The sequence below is a fragment of the Scleropages formosus genome, chromosome 11, assembly GCF_900964775.1.
Source record: "Scleropages formosus chromosome 11, fSclFor1.1, whole genome shotgun sequence".
Lineage (NCBI taxonomy): Eukaryota > Metazoa > Chordata > Actinopteri > Osteoglossiformes > Osteoglossidae > Scleropages > Scleropages formosus.
In genome coordinates, this window is record NC_041816.1 from 23,181,438 (window position 1) to 23,207,204 (window position 25,767).

The window sequence follows — 25,767 nt, forward strand, 5'->3', positions numbered from 1 at the left end:
CCCTGTATCCAGAACCTAGAGCCAAGCACACTCGTTTCTGCCATAATTGAAAATGCGCATGGAAAATTAACTAAAGCACATAATAAGTACTTTTACACATGGTAATGTAACACCAACAAATTTGTAACAAATAATTCCTTGCATGTCTTTTGACGTTGTACAGATGGTACCCGAGTTACGATGATCCGACTTACGATTTTTCGACTTTGCGATGGTGCGACAGCGATACGCATTCAGTAGAAACCGTACTTTTAATTTTGAATTTTGATTTTTTCCTGGGCAAGCAATATGCAGAGCGATACTCTCTCGTGATGCTGGGCAATGACAGCGATCTGCATCTCCCAGTCTGCCATGCGGTCACTAGTGTATATAACAGACACTCTACAGCGTTCTGTGTTGCCAGCGTTTTTTTGGATACTCCCCGTATCTTCGTTGTGTTTTGTGCATCCATCATGTCTAGAAAACGCCCATCTGTGTCTCCTGCTGCTGGCGAGGAGAAGAGGAGGAAGGCAATTACTCTTGAGGAGGAACTGAAAATAATTACCCAGCATGAAGGCAGCAAACCCGTAATGGCCATTGCACGTATGCTAGGCTATCATGTTCGGTAGGTTGGGTCTATTAAATGCATTTTCGACTTACGATGAGTTTATCGGAACGTAACCCCATCATAAGTTGGGGACCGTCTGTATTTTCAGTCAGTCCTTCAGTATTAATAAATGCTTTTCCAGTGCGTGGTGGTGGAGGTCTGGAGTCCATCCAGGAAGCTTACGGCATGAGTAGGATACAGAGACGTTTTGATAATTTGGCTCAAGGATTTTTATGATATAAAGAAATAAAGTTCTCAAGATCACTGCCGGTGTCTTTCAATCTGCAAACACAGGGACGGTACGAGGTGCTTCGGAGCGTTACTCACAAATGTTTCATCGGCACTCCTTCCGTAGTACCACGGGACAAGGCACTTACCTTGAACTACCCCCTTAAAAATTACCCAGCTCTATATACGGGTGAACAATTTTAATAAGCCTAATTAACGTCACTTTGGAAAAAGTGTCGGCTAAATGAAGAAAAAATGAGTATCGAATCCGCTATTTCAGATGTGATATTAGATTTACCTCAACAGTTGTGATAGGTTAAGACTGTCAGTGTAAAAGGAAGTATACAGCTGGTTTTGTTACAGAACAGGTGTGACCATGTTAATAAACTGAAGGAAAACAGGCAGACAAACACCAGAGGGACCAAAACCGTTGCTGTGTAACTGTGTATCGTAGCACATATTCTGTATATTCGGTAATAATAAGTGAGATGTAAGAAGAAGGGTACACGCTTTTATGAGTCATTCATTGTGCTGGACCCCAGATGAGGGCGGAGTGGATCGGGAACACGGTAATGCTCAGTGGGACACACCACACAAAATCACAGAAATGACCCTCACACTGAACATAGCTGAGGACAGAAGTTCATTGCAACTATGCACGGCACAGGTGTGTGTGTGTGTGTGTGTGTGTGTGTGTGTGTGTGTGTGTGTGAGAGAGTGACAGGCTTTGGAAGGGCCAGGCGTGCAAAGCGGAAGCGCTGTTTTCCTCTTCTCGACATACAGTACTGCAGCACAGCAGCTCCGTAACCATGACAGCAGAGGTAAATTGCGCAATTACACGCCACTTATTTTGTTAAACCTTTGCTTGGTTTAATACGTTTTTGCCCACCGAGCTAAGGAACATTAAACAGGGCAGGGCAAACAACAGACGTGTGGGACTGTGCGGGACGATTGTGCTGCTTGCTGCCCTGTCTGTATTAAAGGTACGCAATTAAGCATAAGTTGGTATATTATGTTGGTCATAATAAAAAAAATCCCAAAATATGTACAAATAAATGGGCTGATGTACAGAACCCATTTGGCTCTTCCTCTCTCCTCCTCCCGGGTTTTAATTGGTTCCCCCAGCCAGACGGACATTATCGAGTGCAGCAATCGAGTAAACGCCAAATCCGTCTAGTCAAATGACCCCCCCACCGCCATTCTCTCCGGCTTTCAGCTCCACCCAACCAAAGAAGGGGCTCTCAAAAATCCCCATGCAGCTCAGCTGTGGGGCACCAGGCGGCTGAGGGTAGCAGGTAGCGCAGCGTCATCGCCCGGCGGACCGACCTGGGTTCAATCCACTCCTCGTGCAGTACCCTTAATTAGGGTACTTACCTTGAATTATTCCAATAAAAACTACCCAGTTGTAGAAAGGAGTAAATCAGTTGATATTACTTAACACTGTATTTTCCCTTACAGAAAGGGAAATTTCCCTATTCCTCTCAATAGATGGGTAAATTTATAAGGCCTTTTTGATTTATGAGCTAAGCAACAAACATAACACAATGTAAACCTGTAAAATTAAGAGAAACTACAGGAAAACTTGCATGTATATGACTGGATGTAAAGTCAGTGGTGCATTTTAATGAGTAACAAGAGGACAGGTAGAGAATTTAGGAACAATAGTTTGGCACCAATTCTGACGCCAATAATGAAGCGCGTTACGCACTAGCCTGGGATTCATTTCATGGAATGATCCAGATGAATTAAAGCCACACAGAGCCTCCGGGGTTTTCCAGTTTGTCATCCACAGAATCTCACACATCGTACGTACTAAAGGCACGAAGGTGGCCCTTTGCGTAAGTGTGCAGAGTACGCAGACGCGTTTTCGAATGTGCTCGACTTAAGGACTTAAAAAGTCATTCTGATCACTTGAAAGTCTTCCCTAAAATCATTTCCATAAACAGGCGGCCTTCTCTTACACGAGGTTCGTGTGGGAGTTCCGGATCGTGGGGGTCTCCGCACGTGCGTGCGCGATTCAGCATAACGCCACTGAGCATTATGGTAATTATTGTCTTCCGCAGCTGCCTCTCGTGCAGAAAAGAGTGACTGAGAAAGAGAGATAGCGGCAAAGCCCCGCGATATTCCAAGGTCTGCAAGTTATAAATCATACTTAAATAAATCCAAGCTCCTGCAGGATTACAGTTTTCACTGATTGCGAACATTCATCACCGTCGGACTTGCGCGGGCGCGCCGCTCGTGGGGGATTTGCAGAGAGACGGCGCGGGAAGTGACACGGAAGGAGAACGCAGATGAGTCGCTGGAAACAGGAAAGAGGAGAGAAGAAAGGAGCCGGTGTGGAGGCAATATGGATCAGAACCATTCTGCTGAGCCGGGAGAGCTCTCCTCTGGACACCTTACCGAACCGAACCTGGCCACGCCCACTACGCATCCCCCCAACTGACAGCCACACCCGGAATAGACTTTTTAACCAGGAAATGAGCGACAGGTGCAGCCAGTTGGAGAAAAAATTAGACTTTTCAAAGTCAAAGACCAGCCAGAGCTTGGAAGAGAAGCCTTTTGGTATTTGGGGCTGGGCGGTGTAGACTTGGCCATTTCTAGAAGGAGGTTTGTGCATTTGATGTTTGAGGATTATAGACTGGTGTAAGGAAATGCTGAGCTGCGCAGGACTCCATGTTGCTACGGTAGGCGGGGTACACCCTGGACGAGACGCCAGTACGTGGCAGGGCACGTGTTTTTGCGCCTTCAGTTACGACACACGAGGATCACAAGTGAAACGACACACAAATCCAGCCACTTTTGATCCCCGCCTGGTCGCCGCCTGAAGCCGATATGCTCTTGCGAGCCACACGCACCTCCCTGCAATCCAACACACCCTCATCATGCATTGCTAGTACTGTATGTTCTCTGTACAGAGAAAACAGTTATTTGATCATGTGTTGCAGCACTTAAAAAAAATCTGGGTGGGCGGCACAGTGAGTAGCGCTGCTGTCTCACAGTACCTGGGTGGTGCGAGAGGACGTGGGTTCGGTACCCTCTCAGTCTGTGTGGAGTTTGCATGTTCGCCATGTGTCTGTGTGGGTTTCCTTTGGGTGCTGTGGTTTCCTCCCACAGTCCAAAGAGGTCCTGCTCAGGTAGACTGGTGACTTTAAGTTACCCACAATGTGTGAGTGACAGAAAGAGTGTGTTTCACTCATGTATGGATGAGTGATCCATTGTAAGTAGTGAATCTAGCAGTGTAAGTCTTTGGGTGCTCTGGTTTCCTCCCACAGTCCAAAGACATGCTGTTCAGGTTCACCCATAGTGTGTGAGTCACAGAGAGAGAGTGTGTATGTTCCACTGGTGTATGGATGAGTTACCCATTGTAAGCAGTGTATCTAGTAGTGTAAATCACCTTGGTGAATAAGGTGTGTGGTCTGATAACACTACATAGAGTTCATTGGAAGTGGCTTTGGAGAAAAGCTGCTAAATAAATATATGTAAAAAAAAAAAAAAAAAAGCAAAATCAGTGCTAAACAGTCTCTTCCTCCAGGAGTCCTACCCATCATGTGCTGGATTGCAGGGACTGGTATGGCTCCTCTCTATGGGGTGGGGCATCGAGACACAAAACTCCACCCAGCGCTTCCCTCTGCAGGAAGCTGCCTATTTACCCCCTGCACTGTTCCACATGGGCCACCCAGTCCCTGTGTTCACACACATAGGGGTGTCTCTGATCTCTTCTTACATGGTAGCTCAGTCCTTCCTGTGTGTTTGGCTGGGGTCCAGCTGTCAGATGTTACACACACTAATCAAGGAGAGCAGAAAGTACTTTCCAGATGTTGGTGGCATCTGAGAGACGGGGGCTGATCACATCCAGCTCCCACTTTGAGGCGACCTTTTACCGGCACAGCCTTGCCAACGCGTGCGCCGAGGGCCTACAAGACGATCTGTGGGTACGTTAAAAGCAACAGCAGCCAGGAGCTGGATGCATTCGGTGCCCGCAAGAGCCGTTGGATGTTTAACACGTGTCTACAGAGTGGAGTAGAAAAAGGGGCCCGGAATACAGGCCTAGAAAGGCCTCACCTGCAGGTCGGTCTTCATGAGCGACGCTCCGCCCTCCACCAGGTAGTGACAGATGGTCCTCTGGCACCGCGAGGCTGCTCTGTGCAGGGCGGTTTCCCCGCTGCAATCCACAGAGATCTCCGTCACCCCCATCGTCGCGGAGCCACCCGTCCCAGCAGCAGATGGCGCTTCACGAGCCATGCGCTAAACCCCCCTCCCCGAGTGCACCAAACGCGTTCCGTTCGCCATGACGCCGACCAGGCTAAGCGGTACTAAAGCATCACCGGAGACATGCGCCATTAGGCGCTTCAAGTTTAAGCAAAATGCAAATTTGATAAAAGAAAATGAGATGGTGATGAAATAGGATAGATACATACTTCTCTTTTTCTTCTACATCCAGGAAATCGGTGGGCACTGATCATGAAGGGAACAAAAAAACACAATAAATTACTTAGAAGGTCATCGGTTTCCCTATATGAAGAACAAAATGAGAAGAATGCAAAGGAGAGGCACGAGCTCCTCTCTTTCTCATACACACACACACCTACATTTCCGAACATCACCGCTCATTTTTGGGAACACGTTTAAGAACCGCGTCTCTGGAGATTCATTAAATGCCTTGCAGAAGTGGAGCGGTTTTTTTTTTTTGGAGTGGCGTTCCGGCCAACGTGCGTGAGCCGTGCGGTCTGTTCACACGCTACAAGCGATGCGCCGAGCCGCCGCTGAACAAAACAACAGGATGTTTTCCTGCCCGAGCGCCAGGGAGGTTCGTGTACCATTAAGGACCCGAGCGAGTGAGAGGTAGAGGCGTGTGGTCTCGCCGTCTTGTGGATGTTACCACAGAGTGCTGTACGTGAACGCACACGCAGTCTGAAGCCGCTTGTCCCGAGTGCGGTCGCGGCGAACCGGAGCCTAACGCAGAGCGCAGGGCTGGAGGGGGAGAGGACGCACCCAGGACGGGACTCGAACCCCAGACCCGCCAGAGAGCGGAACCCAGCCAAGCCCACCGTGCCCCCCATGAACATACGGAGCGGTACAAAAAACGTCAGATGTCAAGCTGAACCAAGCTACATTAATATGCCTTTACGTTTCACTTCATGGGAACTGAAGTTTTATATTTTCATCGCAAACACAACTTTCTGGTAAATTGGGTCCAAGTGTTGATTTTTTTTTTTTTTTTTTGTCTCAAGTAGAAACAGCTACTTGGATAATGTGTCAAAATCTTAAAAATGAAATAAAAATCATAAATGCACCTTGAAATAAATGGCAGCATTATTCTGTCAATATTCCTCTATTTCTGCACGGTTATGGAATGATTTATCCAATGTTTGTGCTCCACTGTAAACATCCTTCAATTTTCAGTTTTACTTTAAAAGGTCCTGGAGATATGAAGGCAGAACTATATCAACCCACAGTGCCTTTCCCTATAATGTCACACCATGGACCCTTTCGCGACTGTGATTAATATTAAAACGATTTCTCACTGAAGAGATGAACACCAGTGATGTAAAAATTAAATGAATGTAATTAGTGTTGCTCTGTAATTAACATGTGTAATTATGCCCCACTAGTGTCCCCTAGGGTGCGATGGTGCAGTGGGTTTGGCCAGGGCCTGCTCTCTGGTGGGCCTGGGGTTCGAGTCCTGCTTGGGGTGTCTTGTGATAGATGGGTGTCCTGTCCTGGGTGTATCCCCTCCAACCTTGTGCCCAGTATGGCTGGGTTAGGGTCTGGTTTGCTGCAAACCCTGCTTGGGACAAGCAGTTTCAGACTGTGTGTGTAGTTTCCCCTATTTAACCTCCTTACAATACTTAAAAAGGGGGGAAAAAAAAAAAAGTTTTTTTCTACGTTCATTTGCCTTTAACATATGATCTATTTTGTTTTAGAGAAGTTAAACACAAAACACAGCTGGTAGTGTAATGGGTAGCGTTATTGTCTTTGGATCCCAAGGTTGCAGGTTCGATCTCTGGCTGTAATACCCTTTAGTAAAGTACTTACCCTAAATTGCTTTGTAAAAACTACCCAGTTATATAAATGGTGAATAACTGTAATCTTAACATTTTAAGGCCCTTTGGAGAAAAGCGTCAGCTAAATGAATAAAACGTAAGTATTTAAAATACTGTTATTTTTCTGTACTTTTATACAAATGGCAAGACAAACAGATCTGTCCCGAGTTCACTCAAATTCTAAGGTTCTTCGCGACCCGCCGTGAAGGTTTGTCGTACCGTTGTCAATGAGGTACTTCACGATCTCCTTGCTGCCCACGTCCACGGCGTGATGCAATAAAGTTTGCCCGCAGGAGTCCTGCACTTCCAGGTCTTCCCCCTGCTCATGAAGCTCCCTAAGCTGGGGAAGGCAACACCCACCATTACCGAAACCATCATCTGCACAGGAAACTCTTAACTTTACACAAGTGATGGACAAATAAAGGAAATGAACTCATATTAACTGTTAAAATGAGGTATCACCATCCAGACAAGGGGTGTCAAACTGGTTTTATGGCGCAGGCTGCGGACCGGTGTTGCACATCATATTAGTATAAGGAAGATAAGGACTAGCAGAGTGGGAAAGCACTACACACAGCTATTGGAAGTTAATAAAACAATATCCTCCAAAAATGCTGCAGCACAGAAAAACTGATGTAATATTGTTCCTTTGTTAGTCCAAACGTTAATCCAAACCTCGAGAAAGTGATTTCAGGGAAGTGGAGGAACTGTTCCCCTCCAAAGAAATGGCAGCTATATAATTTAATAACTTTCAAAGCTGTATTTCACAGAGGTGGGTTGTACCCCCTGTCAAAGCTGGTCCCCCTTCAAAGAAACCACCGTTATATAATTAAATAATTTGCTAATAACAATTTATTACGGAATTCCCCGCTCGTGCTGGGCCGCACAAAAACCCAGATTCGGCCCTCGGGCTGAACATTTGACGCCCCTCGTCTAGGCTGTGACGCTGAAAGAGGACCGTGCAATTTTCAAGTCGTCTAAATTTATAGAGTCGTGACAAAAAAATCGTGAACCCTTTGGAATCACCCGCATTTTGATCCGATGAGGAAAGTGTTTGGTTCAGGTTATTGATAATAAAAGAGATTCCACTAAATACCAGGGTTCACATACATTCCAGCATCATTATTTTAAATCATTAGTTCAATAAAGATATGGAAATGTAGAGCGTGTGTGTGTGCTTTACAAAAAAAAAAAAAAAAAAGACTGCCTATATTTACTTTGACGTAGGTGAAGATGAGATCACATTTAAGGAGCCCTCCTGCACAAATCCACACAGCTCTAAATGGTTCGCAAACCTTTCCTCACAACTGTACAAGCCAGGAGAAGTAGTCCACCAAAATTTGAACTTCACAAACAAACTTTATCCTTACTTACCCTCTGATGGTCTTTACTCTTCACACATTCAGTGAGGATTTCTGCTGGTACTGGAGAAAAGTCAAAGGTAGAAACTGGATTACAGAGGGAGCTGCGTCATGTTACTCAGCACCAAGTGCACATACTTCTGCTACATGACATTTGCTCAACGTTAATCGCAACTGCTCATCTAAGAGACTTGCTCATATATTGGAATAAAATTGATACTGACCCTCCCAAAAAAAGTATATATGTGATACAAGCTCAAATACAACTAAAAAACATTCCAAGAAGTAAACAAATTCACAAATGTACTTTGTCAACATGAAAAAAGCTCATTAAAACTTGTTGGATGTTAAAGGAGGATGGATCACATTGGAGGCTAATTTGATCTCCCAAACACACTCCTAATGCAGCAAATCCTCGCTCAGGGTGACAACACGTCCTGCGAGAGCGCAGACTCATTAACTAATCCTCCGCCGCGCACTCCTGCCACCGAGAACCCTCAACCGCTTAATGTCACGCGAAGCCTTCCTCGCTCACTTCTAGGCATCTTCTGCTGCGAACACTTACACATTTCGATCTGAAAACCCTCGCATGTGCTAAAGCTCTCGGTTTAAATTAGGACAACTGGTCGAGAAAGTGCTCGTGCGGAGCCAAGATCGGTCTCGGAGAACGTTTCCTTGCTCGGCTCGCAGCGAGAGGCTGCCAAGCAGTGGCCCGGAATGCTAATGTGGCCCGGGCGAATGTTAATGGCAGCGCTGCAGCTCTTGGGCCTAAATACCATCAGATACACCTCTCAAATGTCAGGAGGAAAGATGATCTGGAAAATCTTTTCTTGACAGATGCAAATTTCAGGTGGGCTCATTGTAATAAGTTAAGGAAAAGGCAGCCTGTCTATAACCTTTATAAACCACTTGATATTTAGGGGTCGTTTCGAGAGAGTGAACTTCTCTCCCGTGGAACTGGGTCTTCGCAGAGGAGCCTGATGAGATGGTCCTTGATGCAGTTCCAAAAGCACCAAGCATCCCAGCCGTGATCAGAGAGACGCTTCGTATTTATGATCAACATTGGCTATTCCCTTCTCCCACTGTGAGACTCGGTGCAAGTTTACCTTTAGCTGCGGTACACGAGGTCGGTCCTTCAAGCCTGTGTAGAAAAAAGAGAAAAGACAGAAAGAAGATATTTAGCAGTGGAATCTGTAAAGCTTTTTTCATCGCAAGGACATTTCATGACGGAAAATACATCCTCAAGGGTACTGCGTTGGGACGACTGAAGCACGGTAACCAGTCGCACGAAAGTGCTCGGTCGCAAACATTAGAGAAAAATTAGAGCTAAATGTCAAAAATGTGGGAGGCCCAGCCTTGGAGAGCCCGTGCCTCAAGTGGTTTCCAGGGACCCGTTAAATAGGAGGACATGGACAAGCCTTGTGGGAAGTACTCACATAGAGGCAGGGAAAGGAAAAAAAAAAGAAATGAAAAAATCAAAAACAGAGTGGATTCCGATCTCACCTAAAGCGAACCCTGGTAGATGTTCTCGTAGTCCTGAATGTAGAAAGACACACCATTCAGGCATAGTTTAGTTCTCTTAGTCCTACACCTCCCTAAAGAACGCACACCTACAGATGCCACTTTGAGATACAGAACTCAACGTGAGTCTAGCAGAAAGGAAAACCTCACCTAAATTCACTTTCTCTTTGACATGTGTGCACACCTCCCATCCCTCATCATACCACCAGCTACAATGGCCTTCGTGCTGTCAGGGTTCAGAGGGCCAGTTTCCACCAGCACTGCTACGTGAGCTGAGACAAAGGCCAGGGGAAGATGTTGGAAAAGGCCCTGTGGGAACTGCATGCTCCAATGGACCTGGCTCCAGCAGAATTCATCATCTGGCCCGCTGGCTGGATGACCTCCTGTTCACTCCCTATGCACCCCCAGCCCTATGCAACTTGTTAGTACATCAGTCTGCTTGAACCAGAGACCCTGGATTATAGTCCAACACCCCAGCTGGTAAACACTTCCATATTTCACAGCCCCAATACACACCAGTTTGCACTGGGCCGTCAGTAACCTCCATGCAATGGCCCCAAATAAAGAAACAGAGCAGCAAACTTTTGGGACCTGGAACTTTTTTTATATTCAGCATTTTTTTTCTTCCATGGAAAAAATAAATAAATAAATGCTCTTTTTTTGCTTCTTAAGTTTTGCGACGGAGAGAATGTAAAAAACTATGTAAATCTAGTAAACATGTTGGCTTTCCTGTAATTATTAGTGGGGGTATATCCACATCTTGCCTTTACTGGTAGTGCTCAACGGGAGGGCTGGTTATCACACACACAGCCCATTTCAGAGAACAAGTGTTTCTCAGTAATAAACCTTCGCTTTGTCAATTAAGGGAGTTGGATTACTTAAACTGCCCTGTGACATTATTCAGCGAATGTTGTTGCAGGTGAGCCAGTGCCCCAGAATAAAGTTATAACTAGAGTTTAAAGCCTTCTAAGTCATTGAGAAAAAAAAATTCTAAATAAAGACCATGTGAAGAGTGGTGCTTTTGGGTAAAGATGACTGTGGCAGAAAAATAAGGATGACTTCGGAGCTGACAGTGAGTAATGGGACTTTGTAGACAGATGGGATTCTTCAGAAACCCACAGTGGCCAGGACAAAGAGCCCACCTCCCAAGCCTGCTGCGAGTCTATGGAGGCACCAACCTGGACCCGAGGCCCTAAAGATCCGCTTGACCTCTGACTCAGTAGAATTTACAAAGGCAACCTGAGGTACCTCATGGCTCAGTCCTAGAAACCCCATTAAAGCTTCCTGGAGGTTAAAAACTCATTAAAATTTCCTGTGTTGGCGTTCCAACCTACCCACACCTATCAGCAAATCTTTACCCTAAAGGCAATTGGCTAAATAGTAAGAACACAGATGAACCTTCCCCAAGAGAATAAATCTACCATATCACAATGTTACAGTAGAGTACTGCCAAGCTCTCTTAAAGAACAAGAAACAAAGTGCTTCAGAAGAGACATTTCTTTTTAAGGTAAATTTACACTTAATCCCGTTATTGGGTCTCGTATTACATGACTTTTTAGGAATCTAGTCTGAGATTATTAATATCACTTATTGCTAAAAAAAAAATCATTTAAAAAAGTCCGCTTAGTCTTAATCGGTCAGGACTGTCATTTAAGTGGTCTGCCACATCCGAACCGGGTCCATGAAATTCGGTCCAGCGCGATAAACCTCATTGGAAAACTGTGCCAAGTGACCGTGTGATTCAAAAATGCTTCTGAGAGACAATGGAATTTAAAAAAGGATTTTTCAAAAAATAATTTTGTGGGAACAAACTGTGAAAAAGTAAAACTGGAAAATTTGAATGCGGTTATATTCTTTTTTTCTTTATTGTGGCCGGTAGTTTGGTGGAGGAGACCACATTGGTAGGATTTAGGCACAGGAGAGCAGGTTTTCCAAAAAACACAAATTTTAAACTAAAAATGAGCAACAAAACACGGTCTCCAAGCAGTTCTCTCTCTTCAGTCTTCGGACCAGCTGCCTTTAATGTCCTGGTTGAAGTGGCAACAGCTGGTCTTAGCCTGTGAGGCATGGCATGTCGGGTTGGGTCGAGATACCAGGCATCGTTTCGGGTGGTTTTGAGGTGAACTTGAAACAGGCTTCAGATGCATTAGAATTTTTACTACCTAAGAAATAATGAAATAATTCATTTTATTTTCTGGTTTTTCAATACTTGGGTGGTTTTCAGGAACGAATCACGGGATAAGTCAGAAACTGGGTTCAACGCAATGTACGTAAATATAAAACACACAACTATTTTCAAACGTTCGTCTGTGATATAAACGGTGTAACAAGAGTTTAAAAATGGTCAAGACGAAACGTGATCTTGAGGAAATAAAGTCAGACCAAACCAATGAATCGCCAGTTGGGTCTAATAATGAGGGTAAGATTTTTTACTTCCAGAGAATTTAGGTTATATTTCATAATTAGATGCTGCTCAAAGCTGTGAGAAACACTAAAGTTTCAGAATGCATCTGTTCTGGCCAATTATGAGGCACAAAGAGATTTCAAAGTCTCCTTGGAGCATTCAACTCCAAGCAAAGCTGTGCTCAGCAGAAACGTGGCTGAATCACACAAACCAGCTTCTCCAACAGACTTTTTTTTTTGCCCACTTTACATGGAAAATGGAAACCAAAACGGCGACTGAGCAGTGTTTGAAGAATCAGTTAAAAAGCGGAAGAGGAATAAATCTAGGAAGCCAAAGCCACATGGCCCCACCATACGGAGGTATCCCTCAGATCCGTTTGCAAGCCACACCGCGACTCATAAGGATCAGCAGCAGCTGCTCAGCTGGTTGCAGTTTAGCACCTCCAACACCATTAGCAAAAAGAGCCTTCATGTTCTCCTGGGCACCCCTACGGAGAGAGCATGGAAGCCTCTTCTAAAACAGTCCTTAATTAGTAAGCCATCAGAACCACCCAGGGGTCAGTCGGGTCACCGCCCCATTTCAGGCTCCAAAACCCCACTTCTACACTTGCCACAGTAACATTAACTCATCAAGCTCCAGAGCCACATCACAGTAAAGTTCATTCAGTACATATCTTAGAAAGGCTGCGGAGACTTCTGGGTAGCAGATACCTGAACATCGCAGCAGAAGTGCAGGAAATAAAAAGGTGTTGTTTTCACTAGCGGTGGAGCCATGAACTCCGTTAACATGTAACAATGAATAACTTGCTGTTCCTCCTTCTATTAAGATAATGAAGCGTCCACAAAAGGCTGCACAGTCAATTGTGCTGTTACACATTTTAATGATGTGATCTGGATATAATGCAACAAAAAAACAGGGGAGGATTATTTACATAATTCACATGCCTGCAATTTGGTAATTATGTGGTCCCATCCCAAAAACTGCAGATGAAGATGCACGCCTGATGTGCAGGATGCCCAGTCCCGTTTGCTTTTGTAAGTGGATGTTCGACATGCTACGCATTTTTTGTATGTTGTGTTCATACTGCATCATAATTAAATATAGTAAGCCAAAGTGCTAAAAGTGTAAAGAAGCATTCTGGTAGTCCAAGGTGAGACATAAAAGAAAGACTATAATACTGAAGTTGAATGCTACATGCTGAAAAAATAAAGCTGTATTGCAAAAATAAGCTTTCATATTCTTTAATCATCTACATGTGCTATATCGTTTATTTTCAACAGATTATGGTAGGTTCTGACCTATTTTCCAATTAAATTTACAATGTGCTGAGTTTTTGTAGGTGATGTTTATGCTCTCTCCCAAATCCATTTTCCCATTTAATGTGTTATTGTTATGTAAAATGGCATAACACCATGTTTCATATTTAACAGACTAACAAATGTATAACTGACGGTGCTGAAAAATCTGACTGATAAACAACGTAATATATAATATAACGAATTAGTGTCATAAACATTCCGTAGCTGTTCCTGTCACTGCTCTTAATTTACTCCCTTATTGTATTCTGCAAATTATTGTGTATAACGCTGAAGTGTGGTTGGGTATGTATGCAGTACTTAACAAAACATGTGTAGCACTTGACAATGCACAATTCTTGGACTTTGAACCTCAGCCCACGTGACTTTGCAGATGCTCCTCGACTTACAGTGGTTTGACTTACAATTTTTCGACGTTACGTTGGTGAGCTGGCGATAGACATTCAGTAGAAACCGTACTCCGAATTTTGAATTTTGATATTTTCCCGGGCAAACAACATGCGGTGCGATACTCTCTCACAGCTGGGCAGTGGTAGTAAGCCCGTAATGGCCATCGTACGTCTGCTAGTCTATGATGTTCGATACGTTAGGTGTTTTAAATGCATTTTCGACTTACTATATTTTCGATTTACGATGGGTTTCGTGGAATGTAACCCAATCCTAAGTCGGGGACCACCTGTATATAATTTTACCGTGTTGCTCTGCTAAGTGAAGGCATGTCTGTATTTTGCTGTAACATAATAAAAAAAACAGGACCAGTTCAGACTCAATCTATAAGAAGCTCAAACAGAAACATTCACTTCTACTCTCATGTTTCCCATCTTTGATTTGGGGAGTTCCTCACTTTGACTCGTCTCCACATTGGATACCCTGGTCATTCTGACTCTGTCCTAATCTCCCCCCGTCGTCCACAGCCTCTTCAGATTGCCAGTTTCTAGCAATCTTCATTCCTCTATAACCAGGTCTGGTGATGTGCACCTTGGTCCGGGTCTCCGCGTTTCTCAAGCACACTCTCTGGGCATTTAATCTCAAGCTCAAGCAGCAGAGGGATGTTTGAGGCTCAGCTAACTGTGCCTCCCTCCTGCAGAGAAAATACTAGGCATCTAGGGAGTGGGGGTGTTATTAAGTGGACATAAACATGGGCAGAGAAAGACAGCCCCAAAATGGGATAGGCCAAGACTTGCATACATTAGCCTATATTCCTATTACAACTTCAAAGAAAACAGCTAAAGAAGTTCGTGTAGTTAAAAACCCTATTTTAGTGCAACAAAAAAATCCTAAAAGACAATGTAGTGGCTGCTCCAGAAGTCAGCAGCAGCACACAAAATTATGCCCAACAAATGAAAGTGGTCCATCAGCGATCTACCGCTAACATATGCTTGTCAAATGAGGTTTGAGAGGTTTGACCTTTGACAAATTGATTCCTCAAACCTTTCATGGGTTCCCTTCCTCATTTTAGCCTTATTGCTGCAGAACAAAGGTATATTTGGTTTGAGCAAATTTCTCACGGCGTCACTGGCTGTGCAGCTTGTATTAAAGGAGCTTTCTCTCAAGAAGACTGTTCCGACAGGAGGTGATTAAGCAGCAAAATCTTATTACAGCGACAACCTTCTCCACTGCACACTTCCTCTGTTTGACAGGCAGAAAAAACACTAAATCCTAAATTAATTACAACATATGCACCAGTTCATAATTGGGAGTCAGGGAACAATAACTTGCCAACTGGTGGTAAGAAAAAGGATTGATGTATTTGAGAAATGAGCCTAAATGAACAGTTCCTTCAGCTGCTTCTCCCTGTACGCTTACCTATATCAGACACGGCAGCCATCTGGCATCATTGCTTGTACCGAAACGCTGAAAGCTACTGAAGGTGAAAGCAAGTTGGAGACTTGCTATGGAATCAGTCTTCTATGACAGAGAATGGAGAAAAACTCTTTGAGTCACCTTGACGGAACTGATCCGTTTAGTGACGGCACACGCAGCTAGACAGACTATGGTTGTGTATGGAGCGAACTCTACAACATGCTACATTTCAGCGCATCATGTTCTGTGCTCTTTGTCTGTGTCCATCCCTTGTTGTTGGCCCACACCACACTACTGGCTTTGTTGAGAGACTTGGAACGGAGGTCCATGGAGGTGAGCTCGGTGATCCATGAGATGGCTTGAAGGTCCCAACTCGCTGCTTGATGACACCACATTAGCAGACACTCCTCTAAAGAATTAACTTCCATTTCTGTCCTTGACTTTCTTGGTGATGCAAGGACACTTATGTCACTTTGGTAAGAACTGTAAAAACCAGAATGGAGGGGTTGTTGGCTCTCTCAATGTTTCTTCCAGTGAAATCGACCCTGGCCGATATGATATGATCCTTCTGCGGACATGCACTGGTTAGCGGTTCCAAGGCTTGTAGGTGGCCTTGCTGGGAAATGGAGACATGCACTCCAAGTATTGACAAGGGCCTACGAAGAAGTTCTGAGTCAGAGAAGCGCCGAGACAAGTGGAGCCGCTGTTAGATGGAAATGTTCCCATTTGTGGGCCACGTTCTGGTCCCTCAGCGGAGATCCCATCAGGCCTCATTTCCTGATGATTCTTGGAAACAGAGAGACGGGATGAAGAACGTGACTTGGAGAAAGACATCTTGTGGTGTGCAAGCAAAAAAACCACAGAAGAAAAGCACATTCAGTGGAACACTGGTGAAAAATAAGTGCAGAAGTCGATATGTCAAATTATGTGGGGAATTTAAAAAAATACTTCTGAAATGTTTAAAAAATAAAAAAACAACGATGTACCCAAATACATTGCGACCGCAGAGTAACTTCCTACTGCATGTAAAGAAGAGAATGTATGGATGCTGCCGCTGCTCCATACAGCGCCGTGTTCCTTGCTTAACCATACAAAAATAGTATATCATTTTAATAAAGGATGTTATGCATAACTGTGGGGGGTGCGGTGGCGCAGTAGGTTGGACCACAGTCCTGCTCTCCGGTGGGTCTGGGGTTCGAGTCCCGCTGGGGGTGCCTTGCGATGGACTGGCGTCCCGTCCTGGGTGTGTCCCCTCCCCCTCCGGCCTTACACCCTGTGTTGCCGGGTTGGGCTCCGGTTCCCCGCGACCCCATATGGGACAAGCGGTTCTGAAAATGTGTGTGTGTGTGTGTGTGTGTGTGTGTATTATGCATAACTGTGAATTAGTTACACAGCCGTACACATACTGTGTTTCAAGCTACTGGGAAATTTAATGGAGTGCAGCCCTTGGGAACTGCCCAGCATCCATTAACCGAAGCCACCGAGGTCGTTTTCGCTGATGTTTGAGAGCGGGCCAAGTTTATTTTTGCCTGGTGCCACGACAAGCCGAGATCAGCTTCGCTCTGCCCTCGCAGCTGGCTACGACTTTGCCTCCGACTACAACCCCTGTGCGTGCGAGCTACTGATAGCAAAGACACTTCAGGGCACAATGACATAGAGAGGATCCAAACACTGACAGGATCCAACTGGCGAGCCGAGCCAGCAGCGTCGCTCCAGCAAGCAGCAGCACTTCCTCAAGCTCCATCCAACCCGTGGGGAACAGCTGCTGTGAAGAGCGTTAAGGTGATACTCCCAAGGAAACTGGAACGCTATGTGTCGGAGCTCCGATGTGAGCAAACATGACAACGGCAGTCTTTAGAGTGACGTGTCTACTTGTGCTGCAAGATCGGTGCATTTTCGGGACTATATAAATGGTAGTAATAGAGTCACTTGGCTGTAATGAGGAGTGGACACTGGGGTGGAATAGTGCTGTAAGTGTAAAGTGGACACTGGGGGGGAGGAGGGGTGTAATGAGGAGTGGACACGGGGGGAAGGAGGGCTGTAAGTGTAAAGTGGACACTTGGGGGGGTGGGAAGTGTAAAGTGGACACTGGGAGGGGGAGGAGGGGTGTAATGAGGAGTGGACACTTGGGTGGAATGAGGGCTGTAAATGTAAAGTGGACATTGGAAAAGGGGTCAGTGAATACGGAGGGGACACTTGACAGAGGGAGAGACACTTAAGGGATGGGGCTGTAAGTGTGGAGAGCACCCCAAGGGTTGGGGGGCTTTTCTCTCCCCTGGTGGTGGGTTTGAAACCTGCAGTGGTTGTGTTAGTGCGATGAACACCCATAATTTTTGCACCCCTCCTCTGAAGCCACATGAAATAAAGAAAAAAAAAACAAAGAGGTGAACAAAAGCGCAACATGCAGAATAATCACGGGCAGAATCCATGTAAATATACATGGAAATTGTGGGTTTTTTTTTTTTTTTTTTTTTTTTACAGAAACAGGTTTTTCACTGTGTTTACTGAGGCTGGAAATAGGACATTGATGCGCAACAGTGACCTCTGACCCCAGGCATTACAGTTTGGGAGGTGATCTGAACCCTGATCTGCTCCCATCCAGCTGCTGTAGAGTCTCAATATACATACTGAGCACACACAACATATACAATAAATACAGCACCGGAGCGACTGGCTTTCCCTCAGTCCGGGGTGACTGACCACAACAAATCTGAAAAAAACTATTTTTCCCTATCAAACATTCTGCCGTTGTGTTGGTTTTAATATCAAGGAGAAGCCCAGTAAGTTCATATTTCACAGAAGATTCAATTTCTGGGGGAAGTCTGTAGCTGACATACAGCAGTCCATGTACAGAATACTGCCAATTTTCTCTCCTCGTGGACCATCTTGAGAAGTGCTATAAAACCAAAGCGATTCCTCCTGTAAACAACGGAATACAAGCTGCACGGTACCGTCCGCCAATATTTTGCATTTAATGGCACTTTGACCTACGCTGTCAAAGCTCGTATGCAGCGGCCCCTCCCAGATGAAATCTATAAATCCGTGCGGTCACGACTTTGCAGACGCGGGATTACTACGGCAGAGCTCGTGATTTAAACGACGGCCTGCGGGGACGCTTCTCTCAGGATTCGCTCGGCGTGCCGGAACAGACTCGCTTTGCCCGCGATCTCTTAAGCTCACGTACGGTGTAAATATTGGTGCTCTGTAACTTTAAGATCATGCCCGGATAAACCTTCACGCAGCTACTCTAGTGTAAATGTTAATTGACTTAAGTCACAAATTACCAACTCTGTTCTTCCTTGTTGTCGAGCGCTGCCTCGCTACACGAGACCTGAGGAGGGCAGCCAGTGGTGACAGACGAATCCCATGCTGACTGAGGATGATGACCAACTACCAGCTGGGGATTCAAGATACCATATAGCAACAATATCATTACTACTTGTTAACTGGCTTAGAATTGTTACTAAACCTAGGCTCCTGGGTGGTGCAAGAAAAAAAAACCTTTGGGGGTCCAAGAGCCAGTGGTTGCCAGAGGTTTTTTTCTCCCTCAACTTTCAACTGGGAGTTTTTGTTCCTTTCCTCCATGGCCAGTAGGCATACTTATAGCTCTATAAAAGTAGTGGATTATAGTAGTCATTAATCAACTGTCTTCTTTCTTAAATGATCCATTTGTTTGTTTTGCCTTACGCCTGTGTTAAAGCGCTCTGTAAAAATAAATTGAATTGAATTAATATGTATCTGGGGGGTGCGGTGGCGCAGTGGGTTGGACCGCAGTCCTGCTCTCCGGTGGGTCTGGGGTTCGAGTCCCGCTTGGGGTGCCTTGCGACGGACTGGCGTCCCGTCCTGGGTGTATCCCCTCCCCCTCCGGCCTTACGCCCTGTGTTACCGGGTAGGCTCCGGTTCCCCGTGACCCCGTATGGGACAAGCGGTTCTGAAAGTGTGTGTGTGTGTAATATGTATCTCAAAAAAAAAAAAAAAAAAATTAGTTGGAAGGTGATCAGGAATCGTCGGTATTCTGATAAAGTTTTATGCGGCCTCTCGTGTGATGAACGTTGGTTCATACGGTGGAAAGAAACTAACTGTATTTAGGAATCGCGTCTGCAACTAAGTCTCTCTTTCTCCTAATGTAATGAACACATTGTATTTTCTATGAGACGTACGTCGTTTTGGAGAAAAGCGTCTGCTAAACGAAGACGTGTAAATGTAATGTAAATGTAAAGCCTGTTTACCGCGTTAAAATTAACATTCCGGTTCCCTCGCTTTAACCACCCCGGTTCTTCACTGCCGAACAGCCCGGTTTCCCGCAACGATCGGGATCACACGGCGGAGGCAGAACACGCAACCGATGCTTCTTAACGCGCGCTTGGGATCCGAACAAGGTTTGCGATAACCTGTGCGACGAGTCTGACGTATAGGGAAGGAGAGTGGAAGAAACGGCCCGTAATAACAATAAATAACGAGAGCGTTAACCAGATCAAGGCAATTCCCCCGCGGAACATAAAGAGGGATTTACAGGGGTCACGGCTCTACAGAACCCTGAAGAAAAGGGCTCGGAGATAATCCGATTTAAAACCGGCCATTAACAGGGATAACTTTTGATACCGTATGACCGATGAGGATCGATTCAGCTTTAAAGCTGTCTCTTGAAGAGCGGTGCAGGGACCCATGACACCCCACTCCGTTGACTGTGACCGACCGGTGCTCAGGGGACAAACACAATGCTGTATTTGGGATACCTTCGCTACACCGAGATACTGGATCAGTCACCTGGTGCAAAGCCGGGGGTGGGGGGTCGAGGGGAAAGGGGTCCCCCGTTGAGAGCAGAAAGATTTAATACACAGAGCCACTTAAAGATGACCCTGTGGGTTCACGTGTGGTTTTGGGCGCCTCTCACCGATCGAGGGTCGGTTTCGCGGCCTTCTGGGAGTCGCCATCCGCCATCTCCTCGGTGACGGAGCTGTCGCTGGAAATACGCTTGCGCTGTGTGGAGCTGCAGAAAGGAGAAGAGCAAACGCAGAAATGAGGGCCTGCGTGCCACGCGAGTGGTGCAGTGCTGGTCCGACATGGGGCTCCTGGAGAGAACATTTTAGTCTCCTTCCCAGCAGGCAGCCACACAGCCACCACATTAGGTTAATTATTTTCCAAATCCATGTCCATGGCATCACATTCAATGCATGGACGTTACAGATAAGAAGCCCCAGTAACATTGTGACCATCTCTCCCAACAGTGGCACCAGTAACACACACTCCGTATATGTGAAACACACACACACACACACACACACACACACACACACACACACACACACACACACACATTTTCGGAACCGCTTGTCCCACATGGGGTCGTGGGGAACCAGAGCCTACCCAGCAACACAGGGCGTAAGGCCGGAGGGGGAGGGGACACACCCAGGACGGGACACCAGTCCATCGCAAGGCACCCCCAGCGGGACTCGAACCCCATACCCACCGGAAAGCAGGACCTGGCCAAATCCGCTGCGCCACCACGCCCCCCCATATGTGAAACACTCCAGTAAAAACAGATCTATTGCATTCCTTGATATAAGATGATACAAAAAAGAAAATCTGATTCATTCTCCACATAATATTTTTAATATTAAACATTATTCAGGAGGCGCCTTTGTTCAAGGTGACTTACGGTTTCCGTTCTTGGAAGTTATGGGACTCTTACATATTCGGCAAGGAAATGTGTTCATTGTATTCTGTATTTCAACAATAACCTACTTCATTATTACGGTCCACACCAGAAGCTTCGACAAAATACGTGGTTAAGCCAAGTGTTAAATTTTAAAAATGTTATTTATATGTGTCATAATATTCAGGTGAATTCTGGAATATGTGGACACCTTTTTGGAACTGCTTAGTGTGCCGTGATCACGCCTGTGAAATATAAGTCTTTTGCCATTGTGCAACCGCACCTCCCTCCTCAACATGTGTCTCTCCTATATATCTGGATTAGATCAGCAGGTGGTGTAGTGGTTAGAGCTGCTGCCTTCGGTCCCAGAGGACCCAGATTTGAATTCCACCTACTGCTGTAGTACCCTTAAGCAAAGCATTTACCCCGAATTACTCCAGTAAAAATTACCCTGCTGTGTAAATGTGCAATCATTATAGGGAGCTTAGCACTGTGAGTCACTATAGACAAAAGAGTCAAGAAAACTAACACATGTAACACAGCAGAAATCCCACCATCCTGTCCATCGAGTTTCCCCATCACCCCAGTTCAACATGATTTCAAATACCCCAAAATGCTGCCGGTATCACAACGTTTCAATGACAGCAAATTGTTAGTAACACACGAAAAATGCAGCACGTCCAAGTGTGACCCGGGTCCCCCGTTTTGCCACTATGCTTATACCGCGCACCCCGGATAGGTAGTACTGTGTCCGAGGTGCACTGTGGTACAACCAACCAACGTACAACCAAATAACTGCTTGTCCCAAGTGGGGTCGCAGTGAGCCGGAGCCCATCCCGGAGACATTTGGCGCAATGCTGAGGGGGTGGGGGGGAACAGCCTGGACGGGATGCCGGTCCATCGTAGGGTCACATCTAGCTACCTAGGCACACAGCCGGGTGAAGGTACCAGAGCAATTGTAGGGCTTAAGTATCTTGCTCAACGGCGCTACAGCTAGAGGCGGGGATTGAACCGGTAACCCTCGGAGCCAAGGGCAGCCGCCCCAACCACAACGCCATCAGCCGCCCCCCACCGTAGTACAGTGAGGTTAAAATAAAAAGTCCACAGAACGGACGCAACATCTCATCTGGTCAGGAATTCCTCCGACGTTCCATAGCGTGAGGAAACGCACCAGTGGCAGGTATAATGGAGCTCTGAAGGCATCAGAAGTTGTACCCCCCCATCAGGAGATCAGAGGGAATAACACCAGTTTTATTTAGATGTTTATCGAGGGACAGACGTTCCATATCCAGCCTGCGGTCCGACTTCTGCTCAGGCTGTTCGTACACGTCTGCGGCTCCAGGTTGGAAACCAAAATCCCAAAGTCATTTTACAAGCCGTTGTCAACAAATATAATGATCAAAATGGCCAACTTCATAGTCCTTCCGAGGACCGAAGGGAAAAATGATGTCAGGAGGTGATCAAAAGCTCAGCTAGGACCAGTATAGGAAATAATTCTACAAAAAACGGTCACTCGAACGTCCTGGTTTAGTGATGAAATAAACGGTCAATAAACGGTCAGTAACATATGAGGCAGCTGGTGGAAAGAATACACAGAACGTTATGGTCAGATATGTTTACAGCAAATAAAAGGGTGTTGTTGAAGGTATCTCAGGGACCTCAAACGCCGCAGCATGGAGGGCAACAGCAGTGAAGAAGGACTCACTCCAGGCCAATTATGAGGAAACCTCAAACCAAGGTACACGGGGTGGTGGTGGGGGGGGGTGCCTCCCGCAGGCCAGCCTTGGATCCTGGGACTTTATAGGTGGACTGGTCATTAAAGCTGTAGTTCGCAGGTCGTCTCATTAGACTTGCAGGTCTAAAGTTCTGAAAGAGGATCCTGTGCAGAAACAGCTGCTTCCCAGATCTGTGGAATATTTCTCATGTTAATTGTACTTGGAGCACAAAGCCGGAGTGAACCTTCGCGCTGTCAGCCTGGGCTGTTCTGGCTGGATGACCGCGTTGGACCTGCAGAGGCCCCGTGACGCAAACTAGCGCCAGTGGAGACCAGTCTGCGCAGTCTTGAGGAGCTCAGGACTCATCAACAACCTGGACTCATTAACAACCATTTAAGCAACTTAATAAGCATAGAATTTAGACTGCGGTGATTGCTGGTCCCTTCTCAAAGGTGACACCCAAATGGGCGCAGGCCAAGTGTATATGGCAGATCTCAGATGGCAAACGTAGCAACAAGGTGGACAGTTACAATAGTGATCCATTTTTGAAGGACAGGTTACCAATCAATGCACACACACACACACACACACACACACACACACATCATCTGAAGCCGCTTGTCCCATGCAGGGTCGCGGGGAGCCGGAGCCTAACCCGGGAGCACAGGATGCAAGGCCGGAGGGGGAGGGGACACACCCAGGATGGGACGCCAGTCCATCGCAAGGCACCCCAAGCGGGAATCGAAACCCAGACCCACCGGAGAGCAGGACCCGGTCCAACCCACTGCACCACCGCGCCCCCCGATTTTAAGCCATTCTTGACCAATTAAAATAATGGGAAACAAGCTTGACAAGCTAACAAAATTGATATCTGCACCGTTTTCAAAAACAGATAAATTTGGTAAATCGTGGGATGATTTTTACTGAACTTACTGAGCTTAAAAAATTATTACATCCCACCCCAAGTGGGACTCGCACCTCAGACCCACCGGAGAGCAGGACCCGGGAAACCTGCTGCACCACTGTGCCATCACGTTTTTTGCGCAACCTGCCACACAACTCAGGGGAACTGCTTTGATTTATAAGCTTCCTATTTAAAAACAAGCTGGTAGTGGGAAGGTTGGACCTCCAGCCTTTGGATCTGAAGGTCACAGGTTTGAATCCCACCTACTGTTGTAGTACCCTTGAGAAAGGTACTTACCCTACACTGCTCCAGTAAAAGTACCCAGCTGTACAAATGGGTAAAGAGCTGAAAGAAGCCTAAAATAGTAAGTCTCTGAAGAAAAGCATCAGCTAAATGAATAAATGTAATTCCAATCCAAGGTTTATACCGCTGGAGTTACACGGAGATCAGCATGAATCTTACCAACATAAACTGTCAAACAAAAATATTTTAATCTCCATCAATGTGTAATTTATGCCGGACAAACTGACAGCATTTATCGGGGGAGAAAAATCAATCATATATGGTTAAATATAAACATTTCCGTGTCCCTCCTATCAGTCTGTGTAGGTATTTAATTGTTTGAAGAGATTTTAATATACATTTTTTTTTTTCCATTTTGCTGGTGTGGGACAGGGCTACTGTAGGTTTACCTTGATCACGTGATCAGGAAACGAAAAAACAAACAAAAATTCCATAAAATGAGACGAAGGAACATAGATTTAGGGGCAGGAGGTGGTGACCCGGTTACAGCTGCCACCTTGCTCCCAGATGCCCCAGGTTCAAATTCCACCTCCAGCTGTAATAGGCATGAGCAAGGTACTTACCTTGAATTGCTCCAGTGAAAATAACGCTGATGTATAAATGGGTAAATCACTGTATGCGGCTAACGTTGTAAGTCACTATGGAGACATGTCAGCTAAATAAATAAATATAAGATGCAAAACTACATGTGAAAAGTCTGCAGAAGTGACTCTTTATACAGGGTGAGTTGTGTGTTTCCTGTCCTCCAGCATCTTACAGCGCTGTCTTGAGGAACTGTACCTGCGACGCCTACGCCACCAAATGCATGTGTGAAATATACGCCTGCATTTAAATTTCCCCTCTTACAAAAGACTTTACCGCTCTTTGTTTTTTCACATCAGCGCTCGATACTATCTTAATGCCGAATAATGGGAAATGCCAAAAATTTAATTGCAAAAGAGTGACACAGTGAATTAATTTATTACCCTCGTGCACTTAATGCATTTGGGCTGAAAAAAGGGGGGGGGAAAAAAAAAAGTTAAAGTTATCTGGCATATTCCAGGAGAAAACTGCACATACATAGTTCTGAATAATAAAGTACAGCTCTGCATGTTTTTCCAGTCTGTATGCAAATTTCCAGACCGTAGCTAATATTTGAGCATTCATTTAAAAAGGATTAAATCTGCACTGCCTTGAAGGCAAAAAAAAAAAAAAAAAAAAAAAAAAAGCATTTCAGCCGTCCTTACCTGGTGGACAGAGAGTCCGATGGAGACGAGGATGCTGGGAAGGTGAATTGGCTGCATCCATCTGGAGGATCTTCAGTGGAATCGAGCAGCTCAGGCACCCCGGGAGACGTGCTCACGGTCTCTCTGACAACCAGCTCTGGGTCCAGGATGAAGAGCTTGTCTTGAGAGATCTCCGACACATAGTTCAAATGCTCCTGCGGCACATGGACAGGGAGACCTCACGTGACCTTTTCGCAACCGCACGCACTTAGCGGTGCCACTTAGGGCCGACGCAGCAACGAAACGTGCCGTCGGTCTGAGCCGAGGAAATGTCATCACCGCGGTTATACTTTAAAACTCTCCAACTTCCAAGTTTTAAAGCGGTAAATCGGGTGAAACGGTCACAGCGCGAGCGGTCAAGTGGCGGAGCCGCACCGGAAACGGTTCATATAACGCTGCGATACAGCGAAGGGTAAGATCAGTGTGTCGCACTGCAGGCGGTCAAGAGGAACCTTCGCACCGCGAGCGGGGCTGCCGTGACATCGAACCCTTTCGCCGTCCTAACATTTTCGCTCAAATGTCACCGCAACCTCGAGTGTACAAATCCATAAGGCCGCATTTCTTCCACGCTGTTCTCCAAAGAAGCTTACAATTATTCACCCATTTACGCAGCCGGGTAATTCTTAGCGAAGCAATTCAGGGTGAGTACCTTGCCCTTGAG

General features: G+C 45.8%; 1 protein-coding gene across 8 annotated transcripts in view; it reads right to left on the bottom strand.

The window, feature by feature from the left end:
- The window catches only part of LOC108941080 (diacylglycerol kinase zeta-like), a 131,077-nt gene that overhangs the window by 6,474 nt on the left and 98,836 nt on the right, over positions 1–25,767 (bottom strand). For all 8 annotated transcript variants that reach the window (XM_018763541.2, XM_029256273.1, XM_018763538.2 and 5 more), the window contains 7 exons: positions 25,068–25,261; positions 20,158–20,253; positions 9,326–9,360; positions 8,233–8,282; positions 7,078–7,198; positions 5,233–5,269; positions 4,877–4,976 (listed from right to left, as the gene is read on the bottom strand). In XM_018763541.2, the coding sequence (XP_018619057.2) occupies positions 4,877–4,976; positions 5,233–5,269; positions 7,078–7,198; positions 8,233–8,282; positions 9,326–9,360; positions 20,158–20,253; positions 25,068–25,261 (633 nt within the window). The remainder of the gene's footprint in view (positions 1–4,876; positions 4,977–5,232; positions 5,270–7,077; positions 7,199–8,232; positions 8,283–9,325; positions 9,361–20,157; positions 20,254–25,067; positions 25,262–25,767) is intronic.